The sequence below is a fragment of the Barbus barbus genome (assembly GCF_936440315.1).
Source record: "Barbus barbus genome assembly, chromosome: 44".
Classification (NCBI taxonomy): domain Eukaryota; kingdom Metazoa; phylum Chordata; class Actinopteri; order Cypriniformes; family Cyprinidae; genus Barbus; species Barbus barbus.
The window spans coordinates 9764906-9790000 of NC_136722.1; the positions used below are offsets into that span (position 1 = coordinate 9764906).

At 39.3% G+C, this 25095-nt stretch overlaps 1 protein-coding gene across 1 annotated transcript in view; it reads right to left on the reverse strand.

Annotated features, from left to right (window-relative positions):
- The window catches only part of LOC306863575 (POU domain, class 6, transcription factor 2-like), a 94477-nt gene that overhangs the window by 23725 nt on the left and 45657 nt on the right, over nucleotides 1-25095 (reverse strand). The window contains exon 4 of the mRNA XM_079406996.1: nucleotides 10712-11106. Within this exon, the coding sequence (XP_079263122.1) occupies nucleotides 10712-11106 (395 nt within the window). The remainder of the gene's footprint in view (nucleotides 1-10711; nucleotides 11107-25095) is intronic.

Below are 25095 nucleotides of genomic sequence, written 5' to 3' on the forward strand. Positions count from 1 at the left end.
TTTGTTGAATTGCTGCATTGCTACTGATTAGAGAAAGCTAGAAGAAGCTTGTTACTGGAAAAGCTACACTGTTTTGAAACAGCTAAACTACTAAAAGAAAGAAAGAAAGAAAGAAAGAAAGAAAGAAAGAAAGAAAGAAAGAAAGAAAGAAAGAAAGAAAGAAAAAATAAAGAGATCCTTCTTACACATGTTTTGCGCCTCATGGCAAAGTGGGTGAGTAAATTGTAAACTCTATTAAGTTCTGCGAGGCCTGCAATGACCGTTTGACCAGCGGGGTCAGATGGAGCAACAACCCATGTAATCTCCCGAACAAGGGAAAAAACAGCTTACCGTTACCATGGCAAGGGACTTCTGGACATCAAAGTGAGCACTTTTTCCAAAAGCTAGAGTTCATTTTCCACCTGTTCCGTTCAGACTGCAAATTTAGACTTAATCGCTTTCTCTGCTAATACAATAGGCCTCAAGGGACAGGCTTCTGCTAACACTAAAGGTAAAAAAATAAATAAGCTAAAACACCACCTTCAAAGATAAAAAAAAAAAGTTCAAAAAACATGATCAATGTGGAAAAACAACACCATAAAATAAAGTTCATAATAGATCATATTTGTATTGTAATTTGGTTAATCAGTAATTTTGCCTTGTTTAAAAAAATGAAACGCCTTTAAAACATGTTTTCACTGAATATTAATATAAATAGATTTTTCTTATTCCAATGCCAATGCCTATTAAAGAAAACTAATGCTTAAAATGGCTAATTAGGCAATAAAAATACTGTAATTCAAGATATATTATCTGAAAATTGTACAATTCTACAAAAAAAATAAAACAATCCAAGGTATATTATTTTGAAAAAAAAAAAATACTGATTAACTTTATTTTTTTCTTTAATGTGCAGTTTTCTTTGTTAGTTAAAATAGACAATAGATTCAGTGTCTGGCCAGATCTGACAAGGACTGCTATTAAACATCTGAAATGCCGAAAGAAAATTGTTTCTGCATCATAGCAATTCCTAAGACGATCACACCTCTGTTTCACCCTTTTTTCTTTTCTCCCTTTGTTCTCTCTCTGTCTCTCAGTTTTCGCATTATAGAGAGTGGACATAATCAGAAGTGACACATCTGAGCATGCTCACAGTCTCCCCAGCGTCACTTCCAGACTTTATGCTACCTCCTTCAAAAAAACCCTCTCTCTTTCTCCCATGTTCCCCAGCCTGGAGCCTCCCCTCTGCCCGGGTACATCAAAACACCATTAGACTGTCCCAAACACCTCAGCTCCCCAGTTGGACCCCTGGAGCACATCACCTGCCGTCTCCTCTGGACTCCTCACACTACCAACGCTACTTACAGAGCCCCATTTCACCCTCTCATTGACAAATAAAGAAATAGCGAAAAACAGAAATATACCGACTCAAGGGAAGAATAGGTGAGAGAGTAAAAAGCTAGAGGAAGAAAAACAGGAATAAAGAGACGTGCAATGCTGTAAAGTTGAATAAGCTAAGCTGGAAGTCTTGGGTCAGCCCTCCCATGATGCATTGCGCTGAAAACTGTGTGGCGGCATAAAGGGCCTCATCTTCACACACACAAGGGCTGTTTAAAATGCTGCACTTCATCAGATAAAAAGCACAACTGTTGGGAAAAGAGGGGGCAAAAGGGGTCACATTTAATGGGCCAGAATGCAAATGACAGAGGAACAAGGAAGGAAATTAATGACAAATGTACCTATAAAGATGTGATGAACTGCCCAGTGCTGACCGTCAATCATGTGACTCATTAACTCCAAGCATAATTAACTGCTTTTGGTGTCATTATATAAAATCCTGCTTCCATAACTATAGCCCTTAAAATCCATATGAGAATTTTAAGCCATCAGTCATCCTTGCTCTATTTTTGCTGAAAAGAGGCAGTCCTGGGTAACCTCTAGTACAGTTTGAATGAATGTATATTTTATTTATATATTTACAAATTCCATCTTTTATCATTTTTCCTATTGAAAAATTACCCCAAATGTTTTCTGGCCACATTTCAATGTGATTGATTAATGAAAATGTTTGCTGCAAAACTAAAGTTCCAAGCAAAACTGCTGACTGCAGTGTTACACATATAGCACTAGTATTTCCGCAAGAAAAAAAAGATCTAAACAGTATGACTCGGACTGGAAAACAAATTTTTCAAGAGACCATCAATTTTGTGAAAGTTGATATTATATTTCTGATGCCCACCTGAGACCAGGTCTCCACCAGATTTTTAATCTCCCCTGTAATTTCCTGCGATAAAAAAATGATAAAAATAAACATCAAATGCAAAATGATCAATGGTTTGTCTTTACATGACTGAAAGCTAAATATTGCACATCTTAATCTAAGTGAAAAACTACAGAACAGCGTGTCTCTATTTGAGGAAACTTCAACTATTTTAATTCATCATGTCAAATTCTGCTCTCCGGCATTTAAAAAGAATGCCATCTCTTTTCACTTGCTGTTGTTTGACATACAGATCCAGCATTTGAATGACTTTAATATTGGCTTAATCAATGGCTGGTGATCTTTTGATGGCCTCTATTCAATAAAGCCCAGCGTCAGCTGTGTGTGAGTTTCATAACTAGAATAATGGTAAATGATTACTCCTCCGCATGGCGTCTCAGAATGAGCCGAGCTAATGAAGAGAAATGGTTGGGTTTGGAGCTGGGGCTGCCAGCTGCCATTTGAGAACTCGGAGCACCGAGATTAATGGTGACTGAGCAGGGCTCTGTGGCTATAATGTGGTCAGAGGTCCGATCGATAATACACAAACACAAACCTGACCCACACATCAATTTATACAACACACACACACACGCAAATACACTAAACTAAACTTTAACACACACACTCATCCCTAAGCGGAGTTATGTATTGACAACATTTGGACACAACTTTGATCAGATTTTTCCCTGTGTTTTTCTGGGCAGTTTACAGGGTGTAAAGTGTTGAATCATATTATCAATGTGTTTTCCATACCCACACCATTATCCTGTGTTAACATGCCTCATTTATTACTTTTATGATATTTGTGAAGGAGCGGGTGATGCAGGCATAAATACTGTAGCATGGAAGAAGAGGAGTTATAGAAGAAGAAAACTTATCAGAATAGGGCCCAAGACAGAACCTTGAAGATCATCCTTATTATTTAGTAAAAGAGAGAGAAAGAGAGATGAAGCGACAGAAAAACAGTTAATTCACTCAATCACAATTCATTTAGAGGCCAACTTGATGACATTCCCATGCACCATTTTGTTTTGTTTGTTTGTTTTAATTATTTAATAATTAAAAGTAATAGGCGTATATGTACAGCCTCTATCAACCTGAATGGGGAATGTTAACATCTCCAAAACTGTTTGTCAAAATTATGTTTTAAATTGTAAAATAAAACACAAAAAATGGGTAATAATGGTTATTTACTGTAAATGTCAAATTGTCATATCCAAATGTCTACAGTTGGAAGTCTTTTCTTTCTTACAAGGTGCCCCAGTGCTGCCTTTTCTTTTTTTTCTGAAAATAATCCCTCATTTTGGGTAAATAAAAAGGTGATTTGCTTTCAGCACCCAGATTTTCCTCACTGGCTGCATCACATGCCTTATAATTATTCATACCAAACGCTGTGCTGCTGTTGATGGGCAATAGTCTTATTTTCTGCTTCAGTCACCAGTGCACATTTGTATTTTCATATAGTGGGAGTTTCGTTATGTAAGGTAATTTTCTGCCTTCTTAAGAAGGGCTGTCTATTGGGCTGCATTAATGAGTGAGTGAGTGAGTGAGTGAGAGAGAGAGAGAGAGAGAGAGAGAGAGAGAGAGCGAGCGAGAGCGAGAGAGAGAGAGAGAGAGAGAGAGAGAGAGGGAGAAGAAAGAAGAAAGAAGAAAAAAATAGAAGAGATCGAAGAGAGACCATACAGGGCATGGATAAAACAAGTGAGGGAAGGAAAAATTAAAACAGAAAAGAGGTTAAATATTTATTTAAAATGAACTTCTGTTCCATAGGAAGTACTGTGTTAAAATATAACAAAACACAATAAAATAATCCTACATTAAATAATCCTACAACCTAATTACACACTCTTTAGGCAGCCTGTTACACAGCAAAACGTTACACACATTATTAATGTCAACACACTGCACAGTTTTATTATGTACTCTAGTAACTCTACCAAATGAAATGGGATATCCAACAAGAAAAAAAAGGGCAGGGCTTGACTTTACCCAGTCGGAATTGATTGGATTGTGAAAAGTGCTCTCTACTGAAAAGTGGTTTTTTGGGTGCTGCTTAAAAAGCAGATGAAAAATTACAGAAAAACTTTCTTTTAGATAGCTAATAAGTCTTTAGGCTGCTTTACTATAATAAAGGGGTTGGGGGTCCCTGTGAGAGACAAAAACATGTTTTTAGGGGGCATTACGAAAGACAAAATCGGCATGTGTGTATACGTGTCTGTCCATGAGCATGTGTGCGTTAAGGGCGTCTGACCTTGGCAGGGATGGGGTTTCAGGAGCAAGCTATAATGATGGCTGATTGCTGGGGAATGGTGGAGAATGGACAAAGATAGAGGGAGGTAGATGAGAGGAAAGGAGGAGAGAGGAGCAGAGACATAGAAAGGATGGAGGAGAAGAGGCCGGCGTAATTGCAGCACTCGTGGGTCTCAGCCTCCTGTGGCACACATCAGTACATCAGGAGGGGTGTGTCTTAGAGCGATGGGCGAGTGGGAGAGAAAGCAGGGGTAAAAGATGGACAAGTAAGGGCGCAGTACAGTCTAGAGAGGTTGAGGAAAAGTATGAACAAGTGAGAGAGACAGAAAAGGGGTTAGGTGAGAGGGAAAGGGGAGAGCGATGAAAATTAGGAACGACAGAGCAAGACGGAGAGAGCTAGAGGAGACAGGGGTGAGTCGTCCATACGCTGAGGTAGTAAATTGGCGTTGGCTGAATACCAGGCAGTAGCCTGTAATTACTGCTGTAAGATTCTAGGTCGGGGGTCCGGGCAGACCCTTACAGCCACTCTGTCTGAGAGACGAGAGAGAGACAGCTAAGCCCGAGGTGGTCTATAATACCTGGAGAAAACAGTCCGTTACAGCTGTCCTAACGGCAGTTGTTTAGGTAGCGCAGATTCAGAACCATGCAGATGCACACAATTTGAATTTACGCATCTTTGCTTATGGAATGGGCTTTGCTTATTTTTGGGGGTGAACTATGCCTTTAAATGTCTTTAAAAAAGTTTTTATTTTACATTAAAAAAATAATAATAATTTTATCAGAAAATGGCCAGCAATGAACATACGTTTTCGTCATCAGAATGGTGTAGTTTTGGATAACCATCCAAACCTTGACCCTTTGGCTAAGACTGTACAGACAAACACCCAGACAGGAGATCTCTCTGTACCCTTATTGTTTCTCCTGTCTCTCTCTCTGTCTTCCTGTCTGCCCTGGAACCATGGAGGCAGATACAATGGCAAGGTCAAGGACTGTTAGTGAAGGAACTGTGAATAGTAGTTTTACATGCTGGGAAATGGGATGCATTAAACTGATCAAAAAGTGACAGTAAATACATTTATAATGTTTAAAAAAAATCTATTTAAAATAAATGCTGCTCCTTTGACTTTCTATTCATCAATGAATCCTGAAAAAATGTATCATGTATCACAGGTTCCACAAAAAGCAGAGCAACTATTTGTCACAAAATCGTCACAACATGAGTGTAAATACTGTATATGCGCCTATATCAGTATGCCCTGGCTCTGTCTGTGTGTCTGTGTGTGTGTGTGTGTGTGTGTGTGTGGATGGTCTGCCCTGCTTCCCCCCCCACCTCTCTCTCTCTCTCTCTGTGCCACAGAGCAGTGTGTGCGTGTGGCTCAGGGCTGATGTAAGCCAGTGGAGTGGCAAATTACAGCAGACCTACAGCTGTAGGCTGACATTATGATTAATTTGATCAGTAATTTCTCCTGTTTTTCATTTTAATCGCTGTGACCATTCTGCTGTGGCAGGTCTCTCAGATCTAATTAAGATCAATTCCGGTGTAACCGGTTTGCCCGCCGAGCTGCCCCCTCCTCCTCAAATCCCTGAGTCCCCTCAGCGTGGAGAAACCCCGTCGCTCCAATCAATCAGCACCTGCAAATTCAGCCACCCCGCTAATCAGCCAATTAACACACTTAGGCAAATTTCATAATCTCCACCATCTGGTTGTCGTCACAACAGCCTGTCTCTACCCCCCCTGCTTCTTTTTTTGAATGCTGCCTCTCTGCTGTGAGGTAAAATAATCAGTTTTTCAAAAAACAGAAAGGAAGATGGATATGAGAAGTTTTAAACTTTAGAATAAAATGATTGTCATGGTAATATTTTGATATGTGTTGTGGAGTTGCTAAATACAAGTAGCAATGGAACAGTTCACCAAAAAAATTATAATTCTATCATCACGTACTAACTCTTGAGTCATTCTAACACAGAAGAAGGTATTTTGAAATAAAATAAAATAAGTCAACTGGGTCTGAAACAATGTTGTAGGGACAAAAACAATAGAGACATTATTCAAAATATATTATTTTGTGTTCCATAGAGAATAGAAAGTTATACACGTTCAGAATGATATAGGACGCAAATAAATGACTTTTTATTAAGATAAACTATCCATTCAAGCATATTTGTCCTCCTTAAAATTGTTTAAATAGTACTTTTTTTGGAGAAAAAGTAGATAGTTAATAGATAGTACTTTTTTGTAGCAAATCAGTTTGTTTCAATAAACATTTCCTAGGTTTTATACATTTATTTGTATGTTGTGTAGTGCTGTAAAAAGATTCATCCAAATTTTTTTTAGATAATATGTGTGTACTGTGTATATTTATTATATCTATATAAATACACACACACACGTATATATTTAAAAATATATATGTTATGTTTATATATTAAATATATTTATCTGTAATAAAAATAATATAAATATAATTATATACATGTAAATACATGTAAATATTTTCAAAATACATACTGTATGTGTGTGTATTTATATATACATAATAAATATACACACTACACACACATATATTATGTAAACAAAAACGTTTATTTTGAATGTGATCAATTGCAATTAAACATTCGAGTTACAATACATTTATAAGTTTAAATGATGCTACCATATTCATCCAAATATAGGCTAAGTAACGATTGTCATTATTAATGTTAGTTTTGTTAGACTGTAGTTGGACTAATATAAAGAAACAAGCATGAATCTCCACTGAAATCAGTGTAAAAACTACTGGCTACAGAAAACTGTAACTGGAAAATCATAAAATTGAACTGTATAAAGGAACTCAGGGTCAGAGACTTACAAAAACCTGCCTGAACTTTTGACTAAATAAAGAAAACGAGACAAGAAAAATAAGAGAGAGACAGAGAGAGAGAGAGAGAGGCGGCGGTGAGCACTTAGCTTCGTACACTGGACACACTGACTGTGGTATTATCAGAGTGGGATGCTAACACGCTGTCATGTTGTCAGTTCAGCAACAGAAGGCCTCTATCGGGGCCTTTAGGTGTCTTCAGATAATAGGAGACCTGTCTGCCCTCCCTTACTAAAATGATTAAACCCAAAGAGAGGAATGGAAGGCAAGAGAAACTGAGAGGGCGGGGAGGTACCTGTGTGACCAGAAGGGATAATTATGACAGATCCTGGAAATACACATTCCCAAAATTCTCTAGGTGTTCACAATGTCTAACTGTGGCTGTCCCTAAAGGCTAGAAACAGCACTCTGGTGAAGTATGCTATAACTTTTTCAAGCAGACGTAAACATAAGCCCAATTACAACTTCAGCCCCACAGGACAGGCAGCCTGCAAACCCTGCCACACACACAATCACATTGGTTAACTGGTAATGTGGACCCCCATGAAGCGGGAACTTCGAACCCCTACTGACACACACATACACATATAGATGTACACTTATCGCTCTCTTTTTCCCAATCTCACACACAGTGAAGGGAAAGGTAATGATGCTGTCGTCTCTGGTGCCGCTCTCTCTTTGGATTAACAAGAGGATCACATATAACTCTTAGCAGTAAAATCTATTCATGGGTCACTGGGATAAAATCAGAAAGTACAGCTCAAAAACCTATAGAGAAGCTCTTTCAACACTTGGGTCTTGGGTCCTCAAGCAGTTCTGCCTTGGTGAAAACCTTTGTAAGTGAAAGTGTTTAAAACGCTCAAATGCCTCATATTTGAAAACCTGTAGAGAAGTTCTACTAACACACCCCAGGTGAAGGGTGTTCCTCACGGCTCTGTCCTGGGTCCCAATGCAGTTTTTGTCTTGGTTTAAAGCAGTATTTCAACTTTAAACTTCTAAGATTGTCACAATATCATGAAAGACATTTTTTTTGGAATTTGAAAATTATTAAAAGTAATTTAAATGAATTTAACTGACTTTGTAAGCTGTGTATCAATATTAATTTATTTTGTAAAAAGCTATGTAAAAAGCATAATAATGTATAAGCATTTTAGGCATATAAGCACCTTCTTAACCATTATTTTTTGCAATACTGACTAGCTGATTGTACATGATCCCTTACAACAGACACAATTACAACACAGCTACTTGACCCTCATCCACAAATATATATTCAAATCTGTGTACATATCATACGCATTTAAGACAATTCTAGACCTAGGATGCATCTAGACCTGAGGATGCATCTAGCCAATGAGGAGGGCAACATCACACATTAAAGCCAAGCTTTTGGAGGCCCCATTGCCACTCCCTCCCATTTAATCTATTCTGAATCATGTATCAGAAAGGCCTGATGAGAACTTGACAGATTGAATCAGGTGTGCTTCAACTGCAAATGAAGAAATATATGGCTGGCCTTTCCTAAGGAATCCCTCGGAAACCACTAGTTCTGGGCTCTGGAGACCATTAAATGTGGGGCCCCATAGGATCCAGCAGGTGGGAATGCAGGGTGGGCAGAGGGACAGAAGGCGAAATAAATGACTAAACTGATGGCAGCCATAAAAAAGGGGGAAGTGGGGTTGTGGTACAGCACAGAGCAATAAGGGCTGTGACGCTGATGAATGCGGGGAAGGACAGAGAGGCGACCCTGGCCTCTCTCAAACCGAAATGAAACCACTGGGACATGTAGGGAGGATGGCATGTTATTAGTGACCGACTCAGACAGCCAGATGAGAAGGAAGAGGAAGAACAGATGGATAGACAAACTAAAAGAGTAAGATATGAAAATATCACTTATATTTGTTATTTAAAACACAAGCTGCATAAAAATTTAAAGGGGTCAGATCATATATGATAATGTTGGTAAAGTTCTTACAGTATCATATTTGTGTTTTACACCAAGTTACAGTAATTTTTGCAGATTAGTTTCGATAAACGCTCATTTTGAGGAAGTTTTAGTGAAAACTGAAAGTTACATTTGAATTGTCAAAAAAGCTTTTTTATTAATGAAAATGTCGGATAAAGGCAAATTTGATATGACATGGCCCCTTTAAAAGAGATTAGCTAACTGAAGCAACAGCAATTCATGTGTGCCATCTGTGGGGTTTGTTTCAATTTTATAAGCCTGCATGACAATAAAAGATAACGAAATAAAATATCAACAAAATCATCTTATCCAGTCAACACTGACATATGGTTCTTTGGACTTCCCAATGCAAGATGTTATTTGCAAAAGATAAAATATGTTGAAAACTAATCTGGTTCAATCGGCTGCATATACTATACATTTTCACAACATGTCAATAAGTGATTATCATAAAATTGTTTCAAATGAAGTTACACCAAAAGCATCATTACTCGTAATTCAATATTCCACAGCTCTTCATTTCCAATAATAGTCTATTGCTGTCACTAGCAAGATGGCTGGGATAAACTCTTAACAATAAACTTTCAATTTTCATTTTTTTTTTCAGGGACAGGCTTGGCAAACAGGCACCTCCTCCAGAAACAATATTTGTAATATCCAAGATTTCCCCAGACAGATTCAATCATTCAATTGAATTACTGCCCCATTCTCTAACATTCATCCTAGACCTCGTCTCACTCCAGAGCTCCATTTTTCCAGACATGTTGTGAATAATGTAGAAGAATGAGTTCTTTAAGTGAGGCGACATCATATTTAGGGGTCATTACATTGAGTCGATCGGTCTCAACTGCCCCCGTGCCATGCAGCACTCTAGAGCTGCTCCCCATCACGAGTCAACTTATATTACAGCTTTAAATAACTTCACTTTTAGTGTGTAAACAAGAGGTGAACTGGGTGAGGAGCAATACAAGGAAGGTTGCTGGCTACGGCTGTCTGGAAATATGAGGAATTTATTTTGATATCAGATTAAAGCTTTTGTTCTGTTTTCCTTTTTTTTCAAGATCAAAACCCCCTAAAATACTGGTCTGTCATGATATGAATGCAGAAAAAGGCAGTTATTATTTTAAATGGGAAGTGTTGATTGAATTACTCCCATCACTTTAATTGTATAAAATTAAATTAAATTAAATAATAAAATTAAATTAAATAATGCAGTTATTATTTTAGTTATTATTTTATATGTGAATTTGTCCCATTACTTTAATGATTTAAAAAAAAAAAAACAAATGCAGGAAAGTGTGGTTATTATTTTAAACGGGAAGTGTTTATTAAATTCACCCAGTTATTTTAAAATAAAATAAAAAATAAAGTTTTTTTTTTATTTTTTTATCTTACCTGTAGTGGCAGAGGAGGTGTGACAGGTGATGGCAAGCTGTGAGCTGGTGATTGGTTTTGCCTATGAGGGGGCGGAGACTGAGGAGGCTGGGCTGAGCCATGATTGGTGGAGGTACAGGTGGAGGCAGAGCCTGGAGAAGGTCCAGAGACTTGTGACTGAATGGGAGGAGTGAGCTGATGATGGCTGGGTGGCTGGAGATGCGTTGGACCACAGAGCTGTTGGTGCTGCTCACGTTCTCGTTCTCGTTGGTCTCTTTCACGCTGCTCTCGTTCTCGTTGCTGCTGTTGTTGTTGTTGCTGCTGCTGTTGTTGATGATGATGATGCTGTTGCTGGTGATGCTGTAGCTGTTGGAGCTGTTGAAGATGCTGGAGCTGAGTGTTTAGGGATGAGGTAGCTGTGAAAGAAAAAGAGGAAGGAAGATGTTGATTTCTTACATGATCTTCGTAAATATTTATAAAACAATAATAATAATTAAAATAAAGATAGAAAATAAATCACCTTCAACAAGACAAGCATCATGTATTTAATCATAAAAATTATGATTACAAATAGAAATAAACCCTTGGCCTGGACAATATGATGGTGTTTGTACCACTTAGTGCTTGCCTTAGCCTGTAATTGCAGAAGCATCACTGATTGCTGGCCATTACATAGTATCTTTTTCTGGTACATTGTAATTATTGAACAGCCCAATCAGAAGGTTTCAAGAAGCATCTGAGGTAAGAACCGTCCTGTAAAAAAAAGATGTTCCATTCTTTTGAAGTCAGAGAACTTCCTCCATCTTATCTTGAGTACTCTTAAACCCTATTCGGACAGGACTAGTTTTCTAAACTACGTTTGAGTTTCGATTCTTATCACCTTCGATTTTCATGTACCAATTCGGATGGGACTAACATCTCCGTGTTCATTACAGAGGTGGGAGGGTCTGTTTTGGACATCTGGGCGTTTCAGAGATAACACGTTCTGTATGCGTGCATTGCGTATAGTCATTCGGATTGATTACCATTAGTACAATCACACAAATACCATGGTGAAGCTAAATGGCTAGTATAGCAAAACCATGATAATGGGTGGTTACTTTACTTTTACTTTAGTTATTTATTTGTAGTAAACCCGTGTTTAATTTTCATAAAGGTGCAAAAAATAATTCAAATGTTATGTAATTGAGTGCAGAAATGAACACGAATAATTTTTACCTGACGCTGATATTACAATAGCCAGACTTAACAGTTTACGTGATCTGGCTCTTGATTTTATTATTGTATTTTTATTTTTACTTTTTTCTTTGCCAGGAGGCAAATATATCAAATGTGCACGTCTATGGTAATTCACGTTGGACAAAACACACAAGGAAACGCATTGTGAAAAAAAAAAAATCACCGGCAAATCACAGACATCGCATTCGGACGGGATTCGTTTTCTCAGAGGATCACTGAGTTTGCTGAATACAGAAGGCAATTTGCTCTCAAATTATTACAGAGGTTGTGTGAGAAAAACACTAATTTCTCTAACGACCCCCTGTAAAACTAGTCCAGTCCGAATAGGGCTTTAGACATCATTTAAAAAGTAATTCACTACATTTCTTAAATGTGCCTCTCCCCTTTAAAAAGCCCTTAGAGCTACAAATTGTAACAGGAAAACTGACGTTTGCGAGAATGTAACGAGATGAGAACTCATTCATTTTAAAGATGAAATAACTGTATTAACTGTAATTATTCTTTATTTTATATCTGTAATTACACAAAACCATCCTAAAATTGCATTAATAAATAGTATATTACATAGTATACTATAATAGTATAATATTCTCTTAATAAGAGAATAAGCTGATTTTTTTCTTATTTTTAATTATTTTTAATAAATTTTGTTAGATTTTTGTATTAAAACAACAAAAATAAATATATCTGACAATGGGTTAGAAAAATAATGCAAGATATAATATGTCATGCTAGTCTAACAAATTTTCATGAAATTAAAATGATCTTTTTATTTACAATACCATTTTTTATATTTGTTTTACATTTTTAAAAGAAGAGTCTTATGTCCACAAAGGCTGCATTTATTTACAAATAAAAATAACTGTTTTCTATTTTAACATATACATATATATTTACATTTTAATGAGTTGCTTTTCTTCTTTTTATTATTAGTTGAAAAATGCATTGTGCTTCTTAATGAAATGTGTTTTTTTCCAGGATTCTTTGATGAAGAGAACATTTGAAGAACAGCATTTTTAATAGATTCTCTTTTTGTGACATTATAAATGTCTTTACAGTCATTCTGAACAATTTAATGTGTCCTTGTTGAATAAAAGTATTAATTTCTTTAAAAAAATTCTTACTGCCTCCAATTTTTTGAACAGTAGTGTATATACAGTATATTTTTATATTGGAACAATAGACAAAAATACTCATACAAATTTTTTTTTTCTTTTCAGTGTAAAGAAAATTTATTTTCAGAACTATGAAAACAGTGAAAGTGAGTACAAAAATGACTAAAGAAGGAATGTTACCATGTGCTATATTTTTTCTCTGAATACAAGGAACATTGATGTGCAATGGAAACTCTGAATGCACATGTCAAAGACTTCTTTTTTGTAAGAAAGCAATAGAGCCTACATTGTGCCGTCCAGCCTTCTGACTTACCAGACGCTCTGCTGAGATTGAAGAAACACATTTACTCTCTTAGAGACCTATGCATTGAGCTGGACTTCACTTACAGAGTCCATGACAGAACAAGACGGCCTAGGTTTGTCAACTCAAATCATCCATACACATTATGAATGCCAACACTGAAAAACAGACTGCTAACACATCAGAATGAATCAATGTGACCTTCTGTTTGAACCTTCTCTGTAGGAATCAGAGCAGCGCTTTTCAGACAGATGCCTGACCTCTGCTCAATGTTCTGATAATGAACTCTTCACTGCGAAGTCATCAAACAGAGATGTTTCTTCTGCACTGCACTTAAAGCCAAGATGTCACACACATTTTATGGGCACCATTATTTTGGAGTTATAACAGAAATAGACCAAGATGTTCTCCTTTGGTGGCTCTAAGATGATATCTCACTGCAATATCTCAATATTTGAATCCATTTAGGTGTTGAATCTACACAGTTTTCCAGACTGACAACCATATTACTAAAAGGTATGATTATCCTGTTCACGCACACCACAAAAGATTATTTTGATATTTTTGTGATGCTTTTCTGAAAATTGTTAAAAAGTTATAACTTTTTTCAAAGAATATATTTTTTAAATATTACATTTCATTTTATATATTAACTTCATTTGCAGCTACCTAAAGTAACCGCCAAAGAGTTTATATATATATACATACACACATATATATATTTGTGCTGTCAATCGATTAAAAAAATTTACTAATTAATCACTGTTACGGTTGGTGGTTGTAGTAAAGGGGCGCCCACAACGACGAATAACAAAAGGTATATTTATTCAGCATCAACACACATTAAACCATTACTAACTTAAGAACCGACAAGGATAGGGACAAAACTGAATGCTTATAAAGAAACAGGAAACAAAGGAGCAAACTAGATAATTAATCAAACACAGGTGAAAAGACTAAATGATGATTACTAATTAACTAAATAAGAACAGGAACTACCAAATAAGGTCAAAACAGAACTGAAAGGAAAACCAACATGTGACAGATATCGCCCCCCTCCCGGTAGGTGCGTCCCGCACCGTAACAGTAACATCGGGGAGGGGGGGGCGGGCGTCCTGGAGACTGGCATAGGATCAGGACAAGGAGGAGAACAGGGAAGCCTCCAGGGCGGATCAGGGGCCTTGGGAGGCCATGGCAGGACTGGAGATTCGGGAGGCCATGGCGGGACTGGAGATTCGGTAGACCATGGCGGATCAGGGTCCTCGGGCGACCATGGTGGATCTGGATCCTCGGGCGGCCATGGCGGGTCGGGGCCCTCGGACGGCCATGGTGGATCTGGATCCTCGGGCGGCCATGGCGGATCTGGATCCTCGGGCGGCCATGGCGGATCTGGATCCTCGGGAGGCCATGGCGGATCGGGGTCCTCGGGCGGCCTCGGTGGATCGGGATCCTCGGACGGCCTCGGCGGATCGGGGTGCTCCGTGGCCTTGGCCCTTGGCCTGGCCACACAGACTGAGACTATATGGCCCCCCCCAAAAATTTCTTTGGGAAAGTTCCCCTCTGGGGGCCACATTGGAGGAGAGGGTTCTTGAGGGCGCTCTGGAGGAGCGGGCTCTTGGGGGCGCTCTGGAGGAGCGGGCTCTTGGGGGCGCTCTGGAGGAGCGGGCTCTTGGGGGCGCTCTGGAGGAGCGGACACTTGAGGGCGCTCTTGCAGCGCGGACACTTGAGGGCGCTCTTGCAGCGCGGACACTTGAGGGCGCTCTTGCAGAGCGGACACTTGAGGGCGCTCTTGCAGCGCGGACACTTGAGGGCGCTCTTGCAGCGCGGACACTTGAGGGCGCATGGGAGGCGCGAAGCTGGATAGAACCAGCGGAGACGAAGGAGAGCTGGACGGGACCAGCGGAGACGCAGGAGGGCGCTCTTGCAGCGCGGACACTTGAGGGCGCATGGGAGGCGCGAAGCTGGATAGAACCAGCGGAGACAAAGGAGAGCGGGACGGGACCAGCGAAGACGCAGGAGGGCGCTCTTGCAGCGCGGACACTTGAGGGCGCACGGGAGGCGCGGGGCTGGACGGGACCAGCGGGAACTCAGGTGGGCTGGACGGGACCAGCGGGAACTCAGGTGGGCTGGACGGGACCAGCGGGAACTCAGGTGGGCTGGACGGGACCAGCGGGAACTCAGGTGGGCACTTGCGAGGTGCCGGAATTGGTGGGCTCAGACGAGGAGCAGGCACAGGAAGGCACTGGCGAGGAGCTGGCACTGGAGGGCACTTGCGAGGAGCAGGTACTGGATGGCACTGGCGAGGAGCAGGCACTGGATGGCGCTGGTGAGGAGCAGGCACTGGATGTTACTGACGAGGAGCAGGCACTGGAGGGAATGACATGCCCTCAAACTCAATTAAAATCCCCACCGGCACCTGTTTTTCCCCCCTCGGTGGTTCGGGGGAACCGTTATTGGCGGCGGAATCCCTTTTCTCCGCGGACGGCGCAACGTTCATCGCCCCTCGCGGCGGAATCCTCCTCGCCGCGGGCGGAACATTCCTCGCCGTGTACGGCGGGATCCTCTTCGTTGCCGACGGCGCAACGTTCATCGCCCCTTGCGGCGGAATCCTCCTCGCCGCGGGCGGAACATTCCTCGCCGTCTCAGGCGGAGCGAATTTCATTGGGGCGGTGGGTAAGGGTGTGCGGCGAATGGCGACCCGTTCTCCCCAAAACGGGTGGCCAGGGTAAGCCGCTACAGGCAGCCCGACATCCCTCGCAGCACGGGCAGGGGCGAGCCGCGAACGGCGGCGTGAACCCCCGCAAACGACGGGCACAAGCTCCAGCATCCTGAGCAGATCTCGTCTTCGGTAAGCGGTCGGTTCTTCTGTTACGGTTGGTGGTTGTAGTAAAGGGGCGCCCACAACGACGAATAACAAAAGGTATATTTATTCAGCATCAACACACATTAAACCATTACTAACTTAAGAACCGACAAGGATAGGGACAAAACTGAATGCTTATAAAGAAACAGGAAACAAAGGAGCAAACTGGATAATTAATCAAACACAGGTGAAAAGACTAAATGATGATTACTAATTAACTAAATAAGAACAGGAACTACCAAATAAGGTCAAAACAGAACTGAAAGGAAAACCAACATGTGACAATCACACATTTTTCTAAAATTAATCGTGATTAATCACGCTTAACCCCACCTAACATTCAAGTTTTTAAATAAACAATCTTCAAATGTACAATGTACAAACAACATAAAGACAGTATATTTTTAATATTTCTTTAATGATATCTTTTTTATGATTGAAGGCCAGCATCACCGATATCAATACTACTGATGTCTCTATAAAAAAAGAATTTTGGCCCCCTGAATATTTAACCATTGACTGTAGTCATATAGCATTGCAGTATAATTGAGAGCTATCAATTTTAACATTTATTAGACTTAACATCTAATTTAAGTGAACTTAAAACAATCTTCACATGAACCCATTATAATAAATGACATATTTAGCTAGCTGTGCCCTTCAGCAGAAATATACAGAAAATTAATACTTACCAAACACTAAATTCTAAATTAAATATAGATGAACCCCTTAAAACTATAAAAGTTATTGATTTGCTCTTTTTCTTTTGTTTGGATTAATAGACATCACAGCAGCTGGTTATTAACTTATTTGCCTGCTATTGCTTTAAAAGCTGCTGCTGCTGAAGGTGATGGGGATCTGACATGCATCTTATTTTCTCACAAATCTCTTTACATTTTCTGACTCACTTCAGGTCTGAAAGTCTCAACTAATGAGCGGATGAGTTGAATTGGGTATTTTAGATGAGGGAGACAGTGCTAGGGTGCCTCAGGACAGTTTTTAAAACCATTTCAGAGACATGTACTTAAATGTGACGCATATATAACATAGGCTATTGCATGCATGCACACAGATTAAGGCAGCTTTAATTGCCTTTTTGGTAACTTCATGCCTTAACTGACGGCATAACTACGACATTGCATGCACGTAGTTTCTTTCGCTGTATGATATGAAATGATATAGGCTACAGCGCGCACCGGCACCTTTGTGCGTGTATTTGAAGAGTGCGCGCTACGAGCACAGTATCTTTTACGCGCTTGTTTGACTCGCGTCTGGCGTGGAGGCGACGTATAGAGCATGTTTCTGAAACTTCTCCCGTTTGATGTGGTCATAAAGACATTCTGCATCTAAATAAACGCAATCCTTTGCAAGAAAAAAGAGACAGATGCAGCAGTTGCGAATGGGGTGGCCAACCTTAGCCCCGCCCCTGCGTTATTTTGCGTTAATATTTTTAACGCGTTAATCTGAAAATAATTAATAGCATGTGTTAACGCGCTAATTTTGACACCACTAATATATATATATATATATATATATATATATATATATATACTGTATATATATATATATGTATATATATAAATATAAAGCATAAATCTCACTTAATATTGGTATATTTTAAAGGGGTCATGCACTGACTGATCAAAATTCCCTTGATCTTTTTACATATACTGTAAGAGGTCATTGTACTATAAAAACATCCTGTAAGTTGGTCCATTTTGTGACGTAATAGTGTGGCTGAACACCACCTTCACAGAAGAAGATCAACGCTTGCTTCTACATTGCTGCCTGTTTAGCCCCGCCCATCGATTCGTGCATGCAGGTCTACACAGAAATCAAACGATAAACATGGCTCTGAAGACAAGAAGATGCTGTTCAGTGCCAAGTTGCGGAAAAACAGTCTTTGTATTGCATTCCTTCTGATTCCAACATTAGGAAAGAGAGGATGAACTTTATTTTTAATGATGTTCCAGACCGCATCAGTAAGAACTTGCTCCTTTGATCCTATTGCTTTGTCTGCGATTACAGATTATTGGATATGTACAGAGTATTTATGCACAGGCCTGGGCGATAAAACGGTTTCGGTATTTATTGACGGTACACCTTCATTGATAATGATAGAAAACATGTTCGGTATAGCGCACGATGTACTATGACTGAAAAGCAGCTGTGACATCAGAACACACAAACACATGTTAAAATGAGTGCTGTGTCTGCCTGCGTTGAGGAGATTGTGAATAAAAAAATAAATATTATTTGAATTTAAAATAAAAATTAGCATTTGAACGGGAAAAACTGTGCATTTGAATTATAGGTGTGCGTCTGGGAGCCTTATCAGTGGTGATGATGTAGGTGTTGTGGTTGCATTTTAATGCTTTTGTTAGCCAAACAAGTTGAACCCACAAGATCCGACACTGCTGCGTTTTTCATTCAAAATATCAAAGAACGATAGAGTGTGGAGAAACTCTTGGTTAGGTTAAAACCGAAACCAAGCCATTCACGCACAGAGTGCATGTTCTGCGCATTTTGAGACGGACAGCTATGACTGTTGCACTCACGTCTCACACAAAGATTTATAGAAAGCCATGTGAAGTTAAAGAGGTTCGAGAATTAGTGGGGGTTTTATTCCATTCCACTGCATCTCATATGTTTTTAAATGCAATCTGTGTGATTCGCGCTTCGGCTTTTTGCATTAAGCCATGCATAAATTAGCACTCTAGAGCTGCTTATATTTGATTTATATATGTTAGTTTAGCCTTTATGCACTTTTTAAATAGATGTTTCTTAGATTTAATAGATGATTATTATTTCATTTCATGCGGTGCATTATTTTGCTCATGGCACACTTCTGTGGCCTCAGGAGACAACACAAAAGTTTCCTTAACACTAATCTGCATAAAGAATATAAGAAAGGAGCTATATTTAAATTTTGTTTTCTGTTTGACTGTTAAAACTAAAATGATTTGTTGTTTTTCAACATACACAACTATTAGCCAATCATAGCAGGTCTACAATCCGCCACGCCTATTCAAACAGAGCGTTCTGATGAGGGGGGTCAAAACAGGACAGAAAATAGCCTATTACTTCTAAATTATGATGTTTTCTAATTGATCTGTTCTAATTGACAAGATATTAATTAACAAATATATAAATATGTCCAACTGAGGTATGAGTTGTTCCATCGAATCTGAATAGACAGTGGCTTCAAATATAGAAAGAACAGCATTTAGGGTCTATACACACACACACACATATACTGTATGTATAGACAATGGTGAATGAACCAACACATTAATTAATTAACAATCAATCGATAGACAGCATCTAGTTTACTAATATAAGAGGTCATTTGTTCTGATTTGCAGGAATTTTTAAATCTCAGCAAAGTGTAAAAATCCCAAAAATAAATCACAAAAGAGCTGAACAATGGATCGATGCTAAGCTACAAAGAGAGACTTGTAATGTATCGTCAAGCATGTGTTTGTGCGCAGCATACTTGACAAGAAGTGTCCATAATTAATTGATGCAGATGAATAATTAAAACCAGCACATTTTTTTTCCAGAAGATAACTAAGAAAATACATTGGTGCTGACATTCCTTTGATTAGCATGGCTACCCGTGCATCACAACTGAACAGGCAGGCGAGGTTTTGATGAACCACAAGCCCTCTCTCCCCTACTCCAAGAAGAAATGAAAAAAAAAGAGTGTGTCTCTCGACCAGTAAACAGCCCACTTTTACATTTCTTCAATCGCCTGACACGTTGACACCGCTCTCACACCCCAGCATGAATTATATATATCATCTGCGCCGGGGAAAATTCCAAGAGTCCAATTCGCGCTTGAAATGTTGGGGCAAGTTGTCTCGCAGGCCTTGACAGGGCGTATATATGTGGTGCTCCATCGCATGACTATAGAGGGAGCTGAATGAGCTGCTACAAGTAGAAAATAAGTGAAAAGGAATAGGAGGAGCACAGGAAAAAAAGGACGAAGAAAAGAGAAAGCCTGAATCCTGTCAAAAATATTATCGAAACCAAGGGGAAGATCAAAGGTGATGGGAGGGTGTCCTCCCGCAGCAGTCGTGAGACCGGAGAAAGAGACAGAACAACAAAAGAATATAAAGAAAAGGAAAACAAATAGAGAGACGGAGAGAGAGAGAGGGGAACAGGACTGTAGAGAAGCCCCATGTGGCCCTATTATATGGGCAGCACTGCAGGTAAAACTGTGGTTGAGAGCGAGTGCTTTATAAACTCTGTCATCTCGTTATGAAACATTGCTAACCTTCCGTTCTCCTTTAAACAGATCTGGTCTCGCTGTACAGGAAAGAAGTGGCAGACCTTGAGCCTAAGAGTCAGGTGTGAGAGCAATGACTGAGCTGCAAAGGTCTGAAAACAATGAAAGACAATACATACACGAATACAGAGCCCATATGCTGTTTACTTCGTTGGAGTGTTTATATGAACAGAACACAAGGACGTGGAGAGCAGATGACGCTTTAGCATGGCAAAACAAAAGTAACCACCTGAACAATGGTAACATTACACATAACGGTGTGAATTTGGTTTCTAGCCTGGATCTCCTCCAGAGCACTTTCAACTGCGACCTTGACTTTATTGGAAAACTCACTTTCTTTCATGCGTAATGCGAAACACATGTAATAATACAGGAGCAACAATTGCACTGTTCTATTCAGTTCCCATTGTAGATAGAGAAAGCATTATGCATTTCACGCGTCTATGGAATGAAGAAAATTCAAGGATGCTGGGCAACAATAGTAATGTATTGAATCTAGCAGTTCTCATATGGACAACAGGTAATTAAGTCAAGTTAAGTCACTATTATTTGTACAGCGCTTTTAACAATGCAAATTGTGTCAAAGCAGCTTTACCTCAGCTTTATATAAAGCTGGGTGGCTTTACATCAGCTTTACAGTATTTAGACTGTAGACAACCTAAAAAGAGTTAGCTAACAAATGATGTGTGGTTGTGTGTGCTTTTCTTTAATAAATAAATGAACAATTTTATTCAGCAAGGATGCTTTCAACTGATCACAAGTGAGACATTTGTGACCCTGGACCAAAACCCAAAACCAGTCATAAGGATATTTTTTCCTTTAAATTGAGAATAAATAAGCTTTCTACATTGATGTATGGTTTGTTAGGATTGGACAATATTTGGCCGAGATACAACTATTTAAAAATCTAAATATTGAGAAAATCGCCTTCAAAGTTGTCCAAATGAAGTCCTTAGCAATGCATATTACTAATCAAAAATTAAGTTTTGATATATTTACAGTAGGAACTTTACAAAATATCTTCATGGAATATGATCTTTACTTAATATCCTAATAATTTTTGGCATAAAAGAAAAATCGATCATTTTGACCCATACAATGTATTTTTGGCTATTGCTACAAATATACCAGTGCTACTTAAGACTGGTTTTGTGGTCCAGGGTCACATATATAAAGTTACAAAATATGTATCTTTCAAATAAATGCTGTTCTTTTGAACTTTTTATGCAGCAAAGAACAAAAAAAAAAGTATTGATCAAAAATATTGAGCATCACAACTGTTGTCAACACCAAATCAGCATATTAGAAGGATCACGTGACACGGAAGAAATGGCCACGGAAAATTCAGCTTTGCCATCACAGGAATAAATTACATTTTAAAATTACATGTCTATTTTATATTATATTATTATTATAAATTAAACAATAATCATTTTATTTTAAATATTATTATTAATATATGTTTTTCACACAATTACTAAATTAGAAAACTCCAGCACTGTGTTAACATGGCTCATATATCAATATAATAAAAATAAATAAATAAATACACTGCCTTTGGACAAAGCAACTCTACATATAGTATGCTTTTCTTTTTCTCTTAAAGGTCATAATACATTCAAATCACATGTCATATTAAAAAAATAAATTGACAGGTAGATTACCTGACTATTTAAATCATTTTTTTTTTCATAAGCCAAAGTAAAAAGGAGACATATAAAGCCTGTCAGATCCTCTAAAGTTCATAGTTATTAAATAATACCCGACAACCTTCTCACTGGGAACACAAATGAAGCTGAGGCCCGTCCTGACAAGTTCTGTGACCCGCCTGACGTATGGATGCTCTGTTTTCCCTCCCTGCACCTGAAGCCACTCCAATTTAGTACCTTTTTTCTTTCTTCCTTCTTCTCCAGACCGACCTGAACTCTAGCAAAGTAGCAGCAAACAGAATTCTCCAGAACAGATCAGAGATGCCTCTGTTTAACAGAAGCTCATTCCTCTCACCTCGGTGACCCTGAGTACATGTGTGCGCCAAACTCCCAGTGTAAAAATCACCTGTCGTGTGTTTGATGTGTGTAAGTGTGTGGGTGTGTGTGAAGCATGGAGCGCCTGATTGTCAGAGGTCAGCAAGAACCGACAGGGTGATGGCACTAATTTTGTTTCTAGTATCAAAGAGAATGTGCGGGCCAAAGCAGAGTATCCACCTTTCTCATTAATGCTGTCTGTCTGTCCCATACAACACCTCTTCCTTTCGGGGTGTCCACCTGACAAATACAACAACATGAGCATCTGAGACTGATCCGTGTCAGTTAGATTACAGGAAACATTGATCATAGGGTGTAACAGACAGATTAACTAACAATTAAAATGCTAACTCTATTATGTGCATGCATAGCCTACATCTTATTGACTGCCATGATAAAGACCTGGCAAAGTGGCTGATGCTAAATATAGTACACGTTACTAAATTTTAATGATGCAAGTCACTTTAAAAATAACAGTGACAGAGAAATAAAGTCACATACACACAAACTGGCTGCGCAGTGAATTAAAGGCCAATCACAAGGGCAAAGTGAGTAACGTTGAGTTAATTAATTCTGTGGGAAACGAGTGTGGTGGAAGAGAAAGACGTGTAAAAACAAGCGAAAGAACAGAACAAGAGATGGCTGATCGTGCTCTTGCGTATGACAAAATTTGCTGGAGGAAACTGGTAAAGGAAATTACTAATAATTTTATAATTGGTCACATAATATGAATGACAATATGAAAACACCAACCAGGAATGAATAGCAAGAATGTCAAACCAAGTAAGACACAGAGAGAGAGAAATTGGGGCTAGTTAACACACTAAATGCCTCTCAAGGGGTTGACTGTTAAAATGGAAGGCTGTCATTATTTAATGCTATTATTTATTATTTAAAGGCTAAATGCAAGTAACACAGTTATAAAAGACATAACTGAAAAGGCAAAAATACAAAAAAAACAAATCTTTGAACCTTATAGTTAGTGAGAAATAGCCTCTTTGACATGTAGCCCCAGTCTCCTCTATACATACAGTAGTATATAAAATAAAGAAAACATTTTTTTTAAATATTTATGAATACACCATAAATATATATATATAAGTGCTGTAAAACGATTAATCGCGACAAATCGCATCCAAAATAAAAGATTTTGTTTACATAATATATGTAGGTGTGTGTGCTCTGTATATTTATTATTTATATATAAATACAAACACATGCATGTATATATTTCAGCTAAATATGTTATGCTTATATATTGAATATATTTATTTATAATATAAATGATATGAATATAAATATAGACCTGTAAATGCATGTAAATATTTTCAAAATATATACTGTATGTGTGTACTTATACATAATAAATAAACACAGTACACACGCATATATTATGTAAACAAAAACGTTTATTTTGTATGCGATTAATCGCGATTAATCATTTGACAGCACTAAAATAAATTATATATATATATATATATATATATAGTACATACAATATACAATATTTCAGTTTTTACCGTATTCTTATCAAATAAATTGTATATATTGTAAATAATATACACATATACATATATATATATATACATATATATATATATATATATATATATATATATATATACATACTGTCAGTCCTTGTCTTGTGTTTCCCCTCCTCTCGTGTCCCTATCTGGCCATCCTCGTTCCTTTAATTAATAGTTAATGTGTCCCCAGCCCTGCATGTGATTGCCCCACACCTGTTTCTGTTCTTCCTTGCTAATTTCCCAGTGTTTATAATCCCTGTGTTTCCTAGCCCCTGTGTCCGGTCTTAATCGTCAGTATCGTCTTAACGTCATTGATGTTCGTCTCTCCCCAAGCTCCTCGTCTCCTTGTGTGTGTCTCTCCAATAAATGTGCTATTTGGAACTCCTACGTCTCCTCGCTCCTTGTGTCCCGAGAGGGAACGTGACAGAAGACCGGACCGAAACAGAAGTAAGCGGCGCTTTTCCACCCCCGCCTTTTTTTTCCGTTTTTGAAAGTTTTTTGTTAGCTCCTTTTTCCCCGCTCCCTCCACGGCGATGGAGTTCACCGCCCGCCTCGGCGCCCTCGTTTTGCGTGACCTCCCCTTCGTGGAGTACACGGAGGAGTTCTGCGAGCTGGCCGGGAAGGCGGAGCTGCACGACGCTGTCATCCTCCAGCTCTTCCGGCTCGGGGCCTGTCACCACCGCCCCATGAACCTCCCAGACACCACGGGATTGACCTGGAGGCTGGGGATATACCGGTGTCTGGGAGACTTCCGGGCCCGAGTCGAAGCTAGCCCGCCGTCGTCCGCGGCTCTCCCGAGCCCGCCGCCGCTCGCGCTTCCAGAGCGCCCTCCAGTGCCTGCTCCTCGCAGGTGGACTCCTGCGTACCCGCTGGTCCCGCCCAGCTCTCCTGCGTCTCCGCTGGTCCCGTCCAGCTCAGCTCTTCCCGAGCGCCCCCAAGTGTCCGCGCTTCCAGAGCGCTCTCCAGTGCCGGCTCCACGCACGTGCCCTCCAGTGCCGGCTCCACGCACGTGCCCTCCCGTGCCGGCTCCATCCAGCCCTCCTGAG